General features: G+C 39.9%; 1 protein-coding gene across 2 annotated transcripts in view; it reads left to right on the top strand.

Moving 5' to 3' along the window:
* Positions 1 to 5,704: 5,704 nt before the first annotated feature.
* Positions 5,705 to 15,242, top strand: part of SNCA (synuclein alpha) — a 58,833-nt gene continuing 49,295 nt past the window's right edge. Inside the window, exons 1-3 of one of the 2 annotated variants that reach the window (XM_015861335.2) lie at positions 5,705 to 5,872; positions 7,316 to 7,461; positions 13,930 to 13,971. In XM_015861335.2, coding sequence (XP_015716821.1) covers positions 7,341 to 7,461; positions 13,930 to 13,971 — 163 coding nt within the window. In that variant the 5' untranslated portion in view covers positions 5,705 to 5,872; positions 7,316 to 7,340. Of the gene's footprint in view, positions 5,873 to 6,135; positions 6,157 to 7,315; positions 7,462 to 13,929; positions 13,972 to 15,242 lie in introns of those variants that run through there. The other variant, XM_032444423.1, reaches the window with a different exon arrangement.

Here is a 15,242-nt window from a genome sequence, read left to right as displayed (position 1 = left end):
GTGCAACCAAATGTATATTAGCATGTAGTTTATTATATCCTTTAATGTAGTAAGGCTGAAACAAAAAATTACATTCCAAGGGGCTGTGTCTGCTTATCTGTCTGATAAAATAATTTCTCTATAATAAAACAACTGGTAGCTCAGGTTCAGGTATACAGCTTGCTTACTGAGTAGAACTTAAAACATTCTTGAACATCTTGGACTAGGAAAGCTCATTAAAGAAAGAAAAATGCTTAACATCTGTTTGTTTTGCTAAATATAGCAACTGGTACTGTACTAGGAGTACCATAATTCTTGCATCATCTACAAAAATCTTTTTATATGTAAATTGGTAGTGTTTTACACCACACTTGAAGTTAGCAATGACAGTTGTTTTTAAAACTAACCCCAATTTCCTCTCTCAATCATAGCAAATCAACTTAGACATAGAAAAGATATTACTGTTTCAGAATTACAATACAATAGCTGTGTTCTATTGGAAATTTCACAACAAAGCTATACTGAATTATCACACAGTATGAGGACATTGTCTCCTACAATCCCATATTTTACCAAGAAAATAGATTGTTAAGAAGTGTTCTCTAAGTGATATGAAATGAACATTTTCTCATTCTATAGTTGTGTGCATTTGTACAACGCAAGAAAACAAGAAAAGGAAATGAGTAGTACAAAATGCGCGGATGGATTCATTGTTGCATTGTTGAAGAGTTGTAGCAGAAATGCTAAGTCACGGCCTGAAGCAGTGATTGAGCACCTGGTGGAAGGCAGAGCCAACCCTGGGGAGCTCAGGTGCATGCAATGTACCTGAGTGAACAGAAGCCCCTTCCCAGACCTCATTTAGGGGTTGTTGGTAGTGGTAAGGGTGATCTCTCTGGATAAGTCTGTGTATCTGGAGTTTTTGGAGGATAAGTAATTTGTTCTCCTTTATTTCTGTGTCTATGGCTGCTGTGTTAAAGCAAGTTCTTACTTGCTAAAATCTGGGATTTTGTTGTTCTTCTGTTGTTGCTGGGCTTTCCATTGCACTACAAGTGTAATTTTCAGAATTGGTTTAGCCCATTTAAAATAAATATATGTATTCACAGTGTAATATTAGGGGAGATTTGCATCAGTGATTCTACATTGCCAGTTTAGATTAAATCAGGAATGCACTTTTGAAGTAAACCACCCATGTTACTTGACTTACTGGTATGTTTTATAGGTTAATCTCAAAATAGGTTAGTTTTTCATTTTGAATGAAAATAGAATAGTTTATTTTGCTCTTGGGTCTGTCCATTGGAACAAATTAGAGCTAGTCTGGAAAACCTTTATTCAGAATATATATGTTGTGTACTTGCTCTTTCCCTACCGTATTGTACTATTTGTTAGTGTTGATATGGTCAAAGAAGACTTCCCAGGACAGACTTCTAGAGATCAGAAGATCAGAAAGAGATTAAATCTCTTGTGAATTTGCTGACTCTTTGTGAGACAAAGCCTAGAGCTGAAAGTCTGTAGGTTGTTCACTCTATGGGACTGCATTGAAGAATGCAGAGCAGCTAACACACCTCTGATGAAGAACTGTCAAGGACCAGAGAGAAGCGCATGGGTTTTCTTGTAACAACTCCAAATTATTCAGTTAAGTAGTCTACAAGTAAGAGTAGCTTCCAGGACAAAACAGTTGTTCAAAAAGTTGGTAAGTCCTATTTTTATTTTCTGTTAGGCTAATTGGTTAGGTTAATTTAATCTGATAGGTTTTATTAATATGATTTTTGGTTGGTTCATCTGGGTTTTCTTTGGGGAGGAAGGAGGGTATGGGTTATTGTTGGTTTTGAGTAGATGTTATACAAATCACAGTTGTTTTCTGAGTATTTGATCATCATTAAAAAGATTCTTTGTGAGTAGGAATGAGGCAGAACAACCTAAAATCTTTGGCTGACTTAGCACCTCATACCGGGCCATGTGTATAGTTAGTTCTATGGTCTCTAAGAGGATTCAGTGTTTCATGAAGGTAGTAGTCTCAGCTGGATGAGTAGTATCAAATGGGAGTCACTGAGGTCAAATGTAGTCAAAGATGGTTTGAGACAACAAAAACATGTTAAAACTGCAAAACTGTAACACTGTCCTTGTTCAGAAGGATCTGGGTGAGATAAATATAACTGACTTAAGGAAAAATTAAAGACATTGGAAACAGTGTTTTCAGGCTGGAGTGTCTTAATGAAGTGTCAAAATCTCACTTTTTCATAGAGTGTTGTCATCTCACAGCACAGATGACCCTCACGGAGTGAAATATTATTTATAACATAACAGCAGCAATGTCTGAAATGCAGTCTTCTAAAATCACTAAATTCCCTTCACTTATTTAAGGTGTGAAAAACATCAGTTAAAATTGTTCAGGTTCTCAAATAGGCTGCAAGCCACCTCACCTTGTGCTTCAATTCAAAACATACCTGTTCACTCATGGGGGGAATGCTTTCCTTCAGCAGTGCATTCAAGCTGATCAAAGAAAGCTTAATTTGGCCTTTGATTAGCAAAAAAAATTCTTTACAGTGCTTATTTATGCCCTCTTTCAAGTGCTTTTGTACAAGTTTAATAGTTGAACAGAGATTCAAATGTACCTAGAAGTGTGGTTATGAGGACTCCAGCAGAAGATAGTCACAAGAAGTATATGTCGCAGGTACAAAAAAATTTACTGCTTGGTTATACACTAACAGTACATAATTACTAAAAATTGATAGAGATGTTGAAAATACATTAGCCTTTTATGAACAGTTAATGTATAAATACCTATCATAGGTTGTGATCAAATCAGTGTTATTTACTAGAGTGCCCTGATGAGGGCCATAAGCACTTAGTCTCTGCTTTTCCTAACCAACCCAGAGCAGCACCTCTCCTGGCAGCATGGAGAGAAGATACTGAATATGTGTGTGTGGTGGACAAAAGGATGCATTAAGTTGAATGCATCTTGATGCAGACAGTTCTGTACCACTGTAAAAGCAAGAATCTTCAAGGCGTGCAGCAGATCAGACTGTTTTATTTTTGTTTGTTTGTTTGTTTTCTCCCGAGAATCTTGAAATTATAGTGACTAATGCAGTATCTTGTGGTATGTTAGCAGTAGGTTGAACACCTGCAAACCTTGACAGCAAAGAGAAGAGAAGATTACAGCAGAAACTGGAAAGAAGCAATCCACCCTAATGTAAGTTCACTGAGAAAGGAAGAAAAAGCCACAGAGATGCTGAACTCTCACTTCTCAGGTCAGTTGATACCTAGGCAGGCAGTGATCACTGATGATTTTTGGTGTGAGTAGCTTACCTGTTTTACTTACTGTTCCTTTTCATATACTTATTCCTTTTTCCTTCTAAAATTCTCCAGGAATTAAGTATTTGTTTAGATTGGGAATAAGCTAGGACAACAATGTATTTAGATTTGAATCAAATCCTAGCCTGTATTGTCTGAAGCCAAACTCAATAGATTTTGTTTTTTGTCTGTTAGTATCTGCCATCTCAGTATCATCTGAATCTGAAGCTTCCTCGTATTTAATGCTTAGTACTTACATTCAATTTTTCTTGCAGTTTAAAGCAGCAAAACATAAATCAAGCTGTGCAGTCTTTACTTTTTTCTGTATATTGCTGCAGATTTGCATTTGTGCACTTGCCAAATTTTCAATAAAATAATTTCTGCGTAGAAAGTTTTGATGACCATTAGATAAGGTGTTTCTATTGTGTCAGATACAAGACTTGCAGCAATAAAGGGAACTTTTTTTGTAGGCAAAATGGAAAAAGGATCTTCTGTAAAGATGCAGTCACGTGCATAGATTGCTCACTTGCTCCTCAACTCTGGTGTATTAATACCTCTGTCAAAACCACAACCTATTTGAAAACTATTACTTTTCTTCTGTATGCTGTCTACTTCCCTTTAGAAATTGTAAAAAGAAGACAGGTTGGAATGAAGTATGCTACTGTCTGAGTTTTGCACTTGTTTAAACAGTTTGCTGGTGACTAACATTAGTATCTAATTAAAGCTGCTGCTTTCCTGATACATCTCTTGGGAAACACTGCCATCCAGGTAATTAATGTGCTGTGACTGCACTGGCTCAGATACCTAGATTTGAAGCAGGCTACTTCAGAGCATACTATGTTATCATTGACCTTGGATGCCTTCATTGCTGGCTTCTATCTGAAACAGGATTGGAGACTAGACGGGCATCAGAGCTGATCCTGCATGACAATTCCCACTTCACTAGTATTAGCACAGTCAGTTATATCAGATAGGGCTAATGTATTGCATCGTGCATGAGGAAGAGAATTTGTTCTCATTCATAGTCAGCTCATTGGTGCTATGTAGTGGGAAACATCCTAAAGAACAATCAGCATTGACTTTGCCAGGGATCCTTTGGACGGCCTCATCTGAAGTCTCTGATCACCTACTCATCTATTGTCTCTGAGTAGAAATGCACTGCTGCTGTGTTGGCTTCCGTACCACTTGAGCTGTTGCTTTTCAGAGTATGGATTTACTTAAGGTCCCAGGGGGACAGAGCTGCTTTCCACTCAAACACTGACTATCTAGCCAGACAAAGTCATTAATTTGAGATGTTATTGTTGCTCATGTAAAATGTGTTATTTCTGCAATTTCAACCTTGACTGCAAGTAAAGTGTAGCTCATGATGAATAGGATGTGCAATTGCTGGATCATTTGCTAAGGATTTTCTGGAGAGCAGAATTATGAAGGAATGGTTTGTGTTCTCAGTCAGCACCTTCTCACACAAAAAAATACATTTCACCAAATGTTTGCTTGGTTAAATGTAGTAGTGGAATGAATCCCAAGGAAGATTACCAAGCGGTAAAGAAACATTAAGAAACCTGAAAAAGAGAAAACTCTGCACTGTGTGCTCAGAATGGAAATAAAAGCAGGAACCTGTCTGCTGTCTGCCCAGTATGATGGATGGAAGGTGCTTTGTGCAGCTCACATCCCTGTGTCTCATCTGTACCAAGCTCTGCTTCTCCTTTGGAGCGCAATGACAGAACAAACTGTTTTTGCAAGGTTTTGCAGGATCTGTACAGCATGCTGACTGATGTACTGATGCTGAAGGTCCATCTGTTCTAATACCTTGTTTTCCACTGAATTTGGCTTTTCATGCCTACGCTCTGCAGCAATGCAGAGAAGTGACATTGCCTTCCCTTTCTGGGGAAAAGTGACTTGAGTGTAACAGACCAAGAGGGGAAATGCAGTGGCTCTGGTCTGTACAATGGAGACCAACAGGTGTGAGGCTGGGCTTCTCATCCTTGTTTAGACAAAGATTTTATTATATTATGCTGTGGGGTTAAGGATCTTGTTTTACCTACAAGAGTATTACCTGCCATCCTTAAAAATGAGCTGGGAGCGTGAATCCTGAGAGCGTTCACCTCAAGTCACTCCGGCCTGAAGGCTTACGAGAGGAAGATAAGTAACCAAGAGCTCGGGGGCGTTTTCTGAGCCGTGGGTGAAGCGAAACAGGTGTGCTGAATTCACTAGCAACAGCTTGCTCGCATTGCTTCTGAGTGCTGTGATTCAGCCGCCGGGGCGAACAGCGGACAGGTGGTGCCACGAGATGACCAGGACCTCAGCCTCCCCTCTTCTTTCCTATCCTTACCTCCCACCCCCACGTCACGACGCATACCCGACCCGCAGCACATTCCCACCCAGAAGGGGATGGAGGCTGGGAGCCGCCCCACCGCCCCCGGCCCCTCCTCCTACCGCCCCCGCCCCGCACCCTGCCTCTCCTTCACACTCGCTGCCTGCCTTGCTGCCGTCGGGAGAGTTGGCGATGTGCTGAGAAGGGGCAGCTCCCATCAGGTCTCTCTGCGCTTCGCCCTCCTCCTGCCCTGCCTCCCCCCGCCTTCCTGCAGCGGCGGACCCAGCGGTAGGTGGTGGGGAGTGCATGAGAGGCTCTGCTCGCCCTGGGGCTGGGCAGCCGCAGGGGTGGGTGTGCGGACAGGTGCATTTGTCGCTCAACGTGTTCTCCTTTGGGCACGAAGGAGGAAGGGAACGGGAGGGGAAACCAGCGGGCGCCGCGGCTGCCGTGTGAGGGAGCCGCTGGGTGCTTATGTGCTCACGTAGCCCTGCCCTTCTCCTCGGATAGTCCGTATAGATACAGACACATACATGTGGGAGAGCCCTGCGCGTTCTTTCTTCCTTCCTCCACAGGTGCCCATTCTTTTATTTAGACTGAGCCACGTAGCCATGTACTGCTTTCTTCCCTCGCTCTGCACCCAGGTGCTCCCACACCTGCTCTCGGTGCTGCCTACGGTGTCAGTGGGGCACGGATTCTGCCCTTCTGATTGCCACGGGTTAGTAGCAAGCTCCCCACTGTCTTCCTAGACATCCCTTCCTCCGGCGGAGGGAAAGAACTAGCAGGCAGTGCATCTTCTGGGAGGGGGAGGGGGAGAAAGGGAAGGGGCTGTCGGCGACGGGATTGTGAAAGGGGTGTCTTGCTGGCTTTAATTACTGTCTTTGTGGCCTAATTGTAGCGTAGGGCTGTATAACTGCCACAGAACCTACTTGCTAGCTGTAGTGTGGTGTTATTAGTGTAGCATGTTCTTGCCTTTGCTTTTTTTTTTTTTTCCTCCTTAGTCTTGATGCATGTGCAGGATCCCTTTTGAAAGCTCAAGTGCTGGCAGAGCAATATGGGCTGCATGCAAAATGCTGGGTTGCTGGAAAGCAGTTTTGTGTTTGCTCAAGTCCTTCTGGAACATTAGTGGTTCTTCAAACAACAATGAGCGAACGTTTCTCATTTAGAAGAAGCGTTTGTAAAGTTGTTAGTTTTTAAGTTTTTCCTTTGAATGAGAAGGTGGAGCATCAGCGAATGATGGGATTAGATCTTGTAGTTAATAGACAAGAAACTGTCCTTTGGAGGAGATGGTGGTAGGCAAGGAATGGATTTGTTCCTTTCAGTGAGTGCAACTTCAAATGAGAACTGCGTTATCAGTGACCTTTCTGTACGTTTCTGTGGGAACTCCTGGGCCTTTCAGGGACTACCTTAGCCATACTGCTTAACTTGAACTTGCTCTGTGGTAGCATGTGAGATGTAAAGGTGAGTTGTGTAATGGAGCTCCTTTGTTTTCTAGTTATTTAACTGTTTTTTGTCTATCTGAAATACTGAAAGCGATCCTAGATACAGAGAGGTATGTGTATATTGCTAATACGGATGTAGATGGAAGTTATATAATATGTGAGTATAAATAATGTATTTCAAAAGTATTTTGATGTGCAATCAGTTTTAATAAAATTTTCTGGCAAAAAAAAAAAAAAAAAGCTGAGAACCATTATTTAAAGTGTGTTTGGTATTGTTTTTTTTTTTTTCTAGTGTTGTGTGAAGAAATCCTTCAGCCATGGATGTCTTCATGAAGGGACTTAACAAGGCAAAGGAAGGGGTTGTAGCAGCAGCAGAAAAAACCAAGCAGGGAGTGGCAGAAGCAGCAGGAAAGACGAAAGAGGGAGTCCTCTATGTGGGTAGGTGGGCAGTGAGGTTGTGCTGCTGATTGGTGTACCCTGACAGCCCCGCTCATCTGAAAGAAAGAGCTGAATTCTCTCTCTTCTCTGAAATATGTAATCACTCATAGGAGAGGATTAACTGCAAAGTAAACATGATGAGATTTGAACTCTCCTGAGCATAGGGTCTTTGACGATTGTTGCTTGTTTGTTTGATTGCTGTTTGTTGTGTGTCATGTATTTTTTTTTGGTTCTTGTCACTGTGTGTGCTGGTCATATGGGGCTGCATTTGTAATGTTGTACAGGATAAACTTGCCTGTTGGAAGAGGCCTTACAATGCAAGTTACTGACTGGCCCTATTTAAGATGCTTGCTATATGGGAGGTAAATTCACAGAATCCTGTAGAATGCCTGAGTTTTAAGCAGGATTTTTAAAGAAAAAACTTGAGATGTTGGTTCTGGAACTGAATCTAAGACGTGCCAATGTCTTTTCCTGGAGTAGAAGGAAGATAACTGTACACCCCATAGAAAGGAGCTTGTTTTCTTTCTTCACTAAATAAAGGTCCTCAGCAGTAACATTTTGAATGGTGAGGTGTCAGCTCCTTGTTTTTCAAAGTTAACCTAATGTTCTATACTTACTATTGCATATCCTCAGCAGCTATTTTCCATGGCTACTCAAAGAAGAACCTTTACGGTCACTGAGACAGTGGAGAAAGTGGGAAGCAGATGTTAGTTGACTTACCCAGACTATGCGAGTACTTTGCATGGAACCCGGGGAAAGATTCTTTTCAAATCTCACATTGGACTGTTGACGACACAATCATCGTCTTCACTTAGAAACTACCAGGCCTTAAAGTACTGTCTCATAAATGCCATAGTGAAAAATGAACAGGAAAAAAGCTGCCAAGAACATATGAATAGGTCATTTAAACTGGAGGAATTCCATTTTATTTTTTTTAAGTTAATTTCAGTTGCATGGTAGTAGAATAGGAAGGAAAATACACTCTTTTCTGTAGATTCGTTCTTTTTTTATGATTTGGCAGCAAGTCAATTCTGTAATGGATGCTGCTTTTATCTGGGGAAGTGTGTACAAATATTAAAAAGAAGTTGAACAGAGTTTAAAACAAAAAACCAAAAAAACAGATGGAAGAACTGATGTTTCTGTACATCTTTCCAGGATTCCTTCTGCCCTTGCAGGTTGATGCCAGTCTGTAATGAATTATTTCTACTCCACGTAGTTTAGACTACTCATTTGGAATATATTTTTCTCCTCCTGAGCCGTAGCTAAGCTTGGTGCTTTTGCCGACAGAGATGGAAGTCATTTTAAAAAGCAGTTGTAAGATGAATCTATTTTAAAATGAGCATCTGCTCATTTTTCAGCATCAAAATAGCTGTTCTTTCACTGCACATCATACTTGATATTAAAATCAGTTTTCAGGGTATGGCTTACTTTTTAAATTTTTGTTGTTGTTGTTGTTATTGTTTATCTTGAGTGTGGTTTTAGGGTCATTGGTTTCTTTGTATTAGAAACCTGTTTTGTGTGCTGAAACAGTCCTTCTTGTCCCTGACCTCTTCTCCTGACTGTAATGACATCTGGAACTAGCTGTCCTCCAAAAGGCAACAGATTTCCTGTTTGTTGTCTTCAGAGATATTTTTGCTAAGGCATAGGGTGGGCTTGTTGTTTATTTCACAAATTAAATACCTTGGACAGCAAAGCCTTGAGCCATAGTGAGGATTTGTGCATGCAACTGCAGGGATGTGAAGCAAGAACCTTTCCTGCAGCAGATAAATGCTTTTCAGGAAGAACGAGCTATATGCAGTTTCAGTCATGCAGGCAGAAAGCACATTCATTAGAACAGCTCCTCAAGGTTTCTGACAGGTAATGTGTCTGGGTGCATGCTTGGGTTTAGCAAGCCAAGGTTTCCATAGCTGAGTTTTCAAAATGATCGACTAGGAAATGGACCCAAGCAATAAACTTGCTGGGTTATTGGTTCCTTGGGTTCTCCAGCTGCAACTGGAAAGGCCAGAATTAAAACAAGGAGGGTAAACATTAGAGCAGAAACCAATAGGCTCAGCGAATTGTAGTGGTGTTTGGGGACCTCTGTGCAGGCTAGGTTCTGGCAGAGGGCAGCTGAAACTGGGTCACAGCTCTGTGTTCCCTGCCAAATCAGCATGTTCAGGCTGCTCAGAACCCCTCTATTTCTGAGCTGAGGATGTCTCTATGCTTCCCAAGCACACAGCAGGGGCAGCTCTTTTCCTGAACAGCATAACAAAGACTGATGTGATATCTCTTGGTTCTCTAGGCTGATAATGGTTGCAATCTGGAAGGTGGTTAAAAAAAAACAACCACCACACTCTATAATTGGAGAGAAGGAGCAGCACAGTGTGTTAGGGATTCAAAAGGTTTCTTTCTTCCTGCTTCTGTAGCTGTTTTTTTTTTTCAGATAGAAATTGCAGTCAGACAGTGAGATTCTGTTGTGAAAGCTACCTGACATCTTGCAAAGAGCCTGACAAAATTAGGTGAAGAGGGGCCTCTTAATCATTTTTAGTTTCACCAGTCATCTCTGTGGCATTCAGCCTTCCACTGCTATTAGAATGTTTGATTTAGATTCCTAAGGTGCTATGGTCTTTCATTTAAGAGATTAATTTAGATAGTAGAATTTAAGAAATTTGGGAGTGTAATTTAAGTAAATAAAGAAAATGTGTATCTTTCTGTCCAGTTAGTGGTTAACTATTATAATAAAGATTGTAACAAATTTCTACATAATAAGAATCTATTAACAATAGCTACTGTTTAGGTTCAAGTGTGGAACATACAGCTCAGAGGGCATTTCATGGAGGATTACTGGGATTCTTTTTCCTTTCCACATGGGAGTCTTACCACCTACCATCCTGGGTAACATGATCTAGCTGTAATGACCCTGTTCATTGTAGAGCAGTTGGACTAGACGGCCTTCAGAAGTCACTTCCAACTTTTAAGGATTCTGTGATCTTTGTCTGGCTTTTTAGTACTCAGAATATCCTTTAATACAGTCTGCAGTATGTTTTCATTATTTCCGTTAGTTTTTTTCCTGAATTTCTCTGCTGATGTCCTTTGACACTGACCAGGTGAAATACAGTTGTTTTGTCTTGACTCCTACAGAAGGAGCCTCAGAACTTTTTTTTTTCCTTTCAAAGAATGACCTGTTTGTTGATTAGGAAGTAGGACTGATACATCATAAATTCAAAACTGGGTCTCCGTGTATCCTTCAAAAGCTGTTGGTGTGAAGCAGTGAAGAAAAGAAGTGGCAGTGCTTTCCCACACTGACTTTGAAGCCAAGATCTGTAAGTAAGGATAGTGCTCTTGCATGCCATCAGTGATATGCTGCTAAAGGGTTTCTTTGTGTTCTTACCAGGGAGCTAACATTTGTGCTCAGTTGATTTCTGAGTGCTTGTGCTATGCTCAGGAACAGAAGTTTCCAATCTAATCTTTATAGCCATGATATACTATAGCAGAACAGAGGAATAGCTTATCAGGGGACAAGTTGTGTGCCCCGGTGGCGCAGTGGTTAAAGACGCCGCCTTGCAACACTGGGGCCCGGAGTTCGAATCCCCCCTGTGGCACAAGTGGTAGAAGTGCCGCTCTGCTACACAGAGGCTCGAATCCCGGGGGCCGGACTCGATGATCTCTAAGGTCCCTTCCAACCCGCACAAAACTATGAAACTATGAAACTATGAAAGTTTGTAGCGGAAGAATTTACTGCCCTGTGCTCAGTTGGCACATGGCCTTAGAATAGATCAGTGCACTCATGACCTATTTGGCAGGATCATCCAAATTCAATCCAAACCTTCTTTCCCCAGGGTTTCTTATTTTCCTTCAGTAGTAGATAAGATTTGTGAAGGAGTCAAGGGGGCTAGAGGTCCATCAGGTGGACTTCAGCACTCAGGAGCAAGTTACGATTTATCCTTGGTTTGGGCTTATGTCTCTCCATCTTCAGCCAGCTCTAAGTGGTCTGAATCTCAGTAAATGCTTGCTTGATATATTCCATTCATCCCTCAAAGGGCCCAGAATGAGGGTGTTGACAAACTGCTGGTAGTGATGATAATACCTAAGGGAATTAAGAGTGTCTATCGTTGTTTTGGATAATTACATAAAGACAAAAATTGTGTGTTTGGTTTCCTCTGAGTGACTCAAGTATGTATTATAATAAGGAAAAATAGCATGCCATGTGCTACTATTGCTCTTGATTCAACCAAGTAGGCATAAGTCAGTGTCACATTACCTCTCATCTAATTTCTCCATTCTCCCTTGTTGTGCTGAGTATAATGAGCTGGTTTATTGATGTTTTGAAAATATCAGAATGAAAGACAGGTAGTTTCTATGAGGAAACAGTATGGGTGACTGCTTTCATTCATTCCCAGCCAGGAGTTGTCCTAACAAATTCAGTTGCTGTATTTATAGACCTGTTCTGGCAGGTCCTAATGTTCTTCTAGGTCCTATTGTAGCTCTGACTGGAGAAACAGCTACTTCCATTCAAGTGTGCAGGAGCTGAATATTTAGCTCTAATAATGCTATAAGTTCTGGACCACAGCTTAGCTGGTTATTTATGTAAATGTGTTTGTTCTGTACAGGTCAGCAAGTTGTGCTTTTGCTAGAATAAAATCTGGCAACAGAAAGAGACTGGCATTTCTAGACTAGCTGTGCTTATAGCAGTGTTATGGGAGGTAAGAATCAGCATGTGGATATTCCTCTGAAGGATAAGTGCATTAAAGAGGTCCCCAGGGAGTTCTGTTGTACCATCTATCTCTCACCTTCATCCTTCTTAGCTCTAGGGAACTGCATGCTTGCTATTTACAGGTTTGCATTTGCTAATGGCTTGGATTGCAGGCAGTAACTTCAACAAGATGAATGAGACTTTGGTCAGGTCTACAAATAAATTTAAAAGTACTTTGTTAATGTCAAATGTTCGAATAGATGTGCCGTAAACCTAAAATGGTGTTTAGTCCCTTTTGTAGCAGTCAGTGGAACCAGTCATTGCTTAGATTCCACGTGTATTTTTAGTGCTGTTCAGTGCTTGCGGTGCTGCAAAATTGAGAATTGAAGTCCTAGGAACAAGACTGTAAATATTAACACCTTGGATTTACCAAATTGAATGGTTCTTCCAATAGTAAATGTTTTCACTGAGAGAAAATGAACTACTCATTTTTAAAGAGAAAATCAAAGTAAGGGAGGAAGGTTTCTTAGCTATGCAACTTGTTCATTATCTGAAGGAACAGGAAGTAATTTTACTTGATGCAACAATGTTATTTAATTTTATAATGGAATAAAGCTCTTGCTCATAGATGAGCCTTTTCAATGATGTAATCAATCCAACAGTGCTATAAATACATGGTTTAAGCTCTACAAATCGGCACTAGCGGTGAACGGTATTGTTAAATGAGCTTCTATGTTATTTCACTGTTTATTTATAGTATTCTAAATAATAATGAAAAAAGTTGCTTTCTTCTAATGTATTTCTGCTAGTTTGTTTCCTCATGTGTTTCTGCTACTATCAGTTTGTGTTTGTATATATTTGTATATAGCGATACGCTAAAATTATGTAGGTATTAAAGTGGTAAGTCAAATACTAATTGTACTGTCTGAGATACTGAGTGACATGTGAACAAAAAAATCATAATGTGCAATCTTTTTTGGTAGTTAAAAAATGTCATATTATCATGATGTTTTTACACGGACATTCCAGAATTTGGCTTGGTCTTCAAGGTGGCAGAATTACATTGCTTAAACATGTCTTATAGTATTTCTTGGTGTTGCACAAGCTCAACATTTCTGTCTGCAGAATCTTTATGTTGATTATTCTTGTCTGTGATAAGGAGAGCAGCAGATTAGGTGAGCCTTGAGCTTGACCCCATTGGCACTTTTATGTTTAAGTACTGTCTGCTACCTAATGTTTCCCTTTCAGATGGCTCTTTGTCTAAATACAACCATTTTACAAGCTTCCAGTGAATTTATCTACTATGTCTTTCTGTAGGCTCAGTAATGCTTGTTAATTCCCTAGAAACCAAGATTTGAACAAGAGTTGTTAGAAGTTGCAAGGATCTTCTGGGAACTTAGGCTGTGCTCATATAAAAATGCACACATGAGTCTCATTAGGATGTTAACAGTAAGATGACTTCTGTGCAGTTGTTCCTGTGAGTTTGTGGAGTGGCCGACTTCAATTACATGACTTCTAAGAGAATGGCAAGAAAGTCAGTGTACAAGGAATGAACTGCAGAAGTGTTTGCAGTATTAGCACTCTTCTGTAATCACTATGTGTTCTAGTATCTGCTCTTAATTGATAGTTTTAGCCTTCCCTGAGATGGAACTTCTCTTGACTTAATTTCACTTGAGTTAATTTGGAAATACTGTGTGTAACTTTGTGTGTTGTGTATTCACTCTGCCTTATTATTCATCTTGTCTTTTCCAGTACTCAAGAGCAAGTATTTCAACTAAATATTACTCTTTATTTAGGATCCAGGACCAAGGAAGGAGTTGTTCATGGTGTCACAACAGGTAAGACAATTATCTCTCAATGTCTTGATTAACCAAACCTTACTCTATTATCAATTTGTGCATTTCTTTGTGAGCGCACAAATGTCTGAAGGATTGTAAAATGTAGAAAAATAAAAAAAAATGGGTAGAATGAAGCAGTATTTATGTAAACCACATAAAGTTTTATATTTTACAGTGAAATATTTAAGTCATTGTCTATATGTCAGGAGGATTTTCTAAGCAATATTCCAAATCAAAGTTAAGCCATACTAGTAAGAGCAAGGAGGGTAGTGAAACTAGATTCCAAACAGAAGGAAACAGCTTGCAGTTGTGGAAGTAGATAAATCAAAGTTATTATTTCCTTTCTGTTCTTTGTTTATTGCCAAAATATTCCATGTAGGAGAGTTATAAGCTTGTAGACATTAGAAAAAAAAGAAAGGAAAAAAAAGAAAGGAAAAAAAAAAAGAAAAGAAAAGGAAAAGCTTTAGTTTTCTTGTGAAGAATTTCTGAAAGCCAGGTATATTTTATTTATGTTTCCTTGTGATCTGAGGAGGAAGACTAGTGGAATCTGGAGGAAGGAGTGGAGAAGAGAAATGCTGCTTAAGGGGAGGGTTGTGAAAGGTATTGTAGGCTGGTTGCCTCTGGTATAGCTAAGTGTAACTCTAATATAGTGTATAGCTATACTGTGATGGTCTGTGCCTGAAGAAAATTCTCATTAATTTAATACTTGGTTACTGGTATTCTTAGTGGTTCTTCATCCTTGTCTGAGAACTGTTTTCAACACTACACAGATAGTGATGTTTTAGGTCTTACTGAAACAACAATATTGGACATGCCCCATCACTCCCTCTACTCCTAAAAGATTATTGTGACTCATCAATATGTCTCCCAGGAGCTGGCTGAGTGGGAAGATAGGAGGGAAATAGCTTGTAGGAATGAAACATGTTTCAGAGTTTTGATAAACTAATTTGAATTTGTCATGGTTTGGAAGATTTTCAAATCTTTTTATTTTTTTTAACTGCATAGTCTCTCAGTAGCAACCGTACTTTCAAGTGTTCAAGTTACTGCTGGCCATGTATCTTTATGTGGGTATTTTTACACTGAAAAGGAGTGAATTTGCATTTCAAACTGATGTACAGGGATCATTTTTTTTTAATACAAACTGAAATCAGTAACCAATAATTTGGAGCAATTAGTAGGTGGCAGAATGAATGGAAATATTAAATGTAAATGAACTGCAGGAAAAATTGAGCTGGCCATAATGCATTAAGTAGAATGTGTAACTTTATGCC

Source organism: Coturnix japonica, chromosome 4 (assembly GCF_001577835.2).
Source record: "Coturnix japonica isolate 7356 chromosome 4, Coturnix japonica 2.1, whole genome shotgun sequence".
Lineage (NCBI taxonomy): Eukaryota > Metazoa > Chordata > Aves > Galliformes > Phasianidae > Coturnix > Coturnix japonica.
The sequence above is the reverse complement of the archived record's forward strand: the minus strand, read 5'-3'. Positions and strand labels throughout refer to the sequence as shown.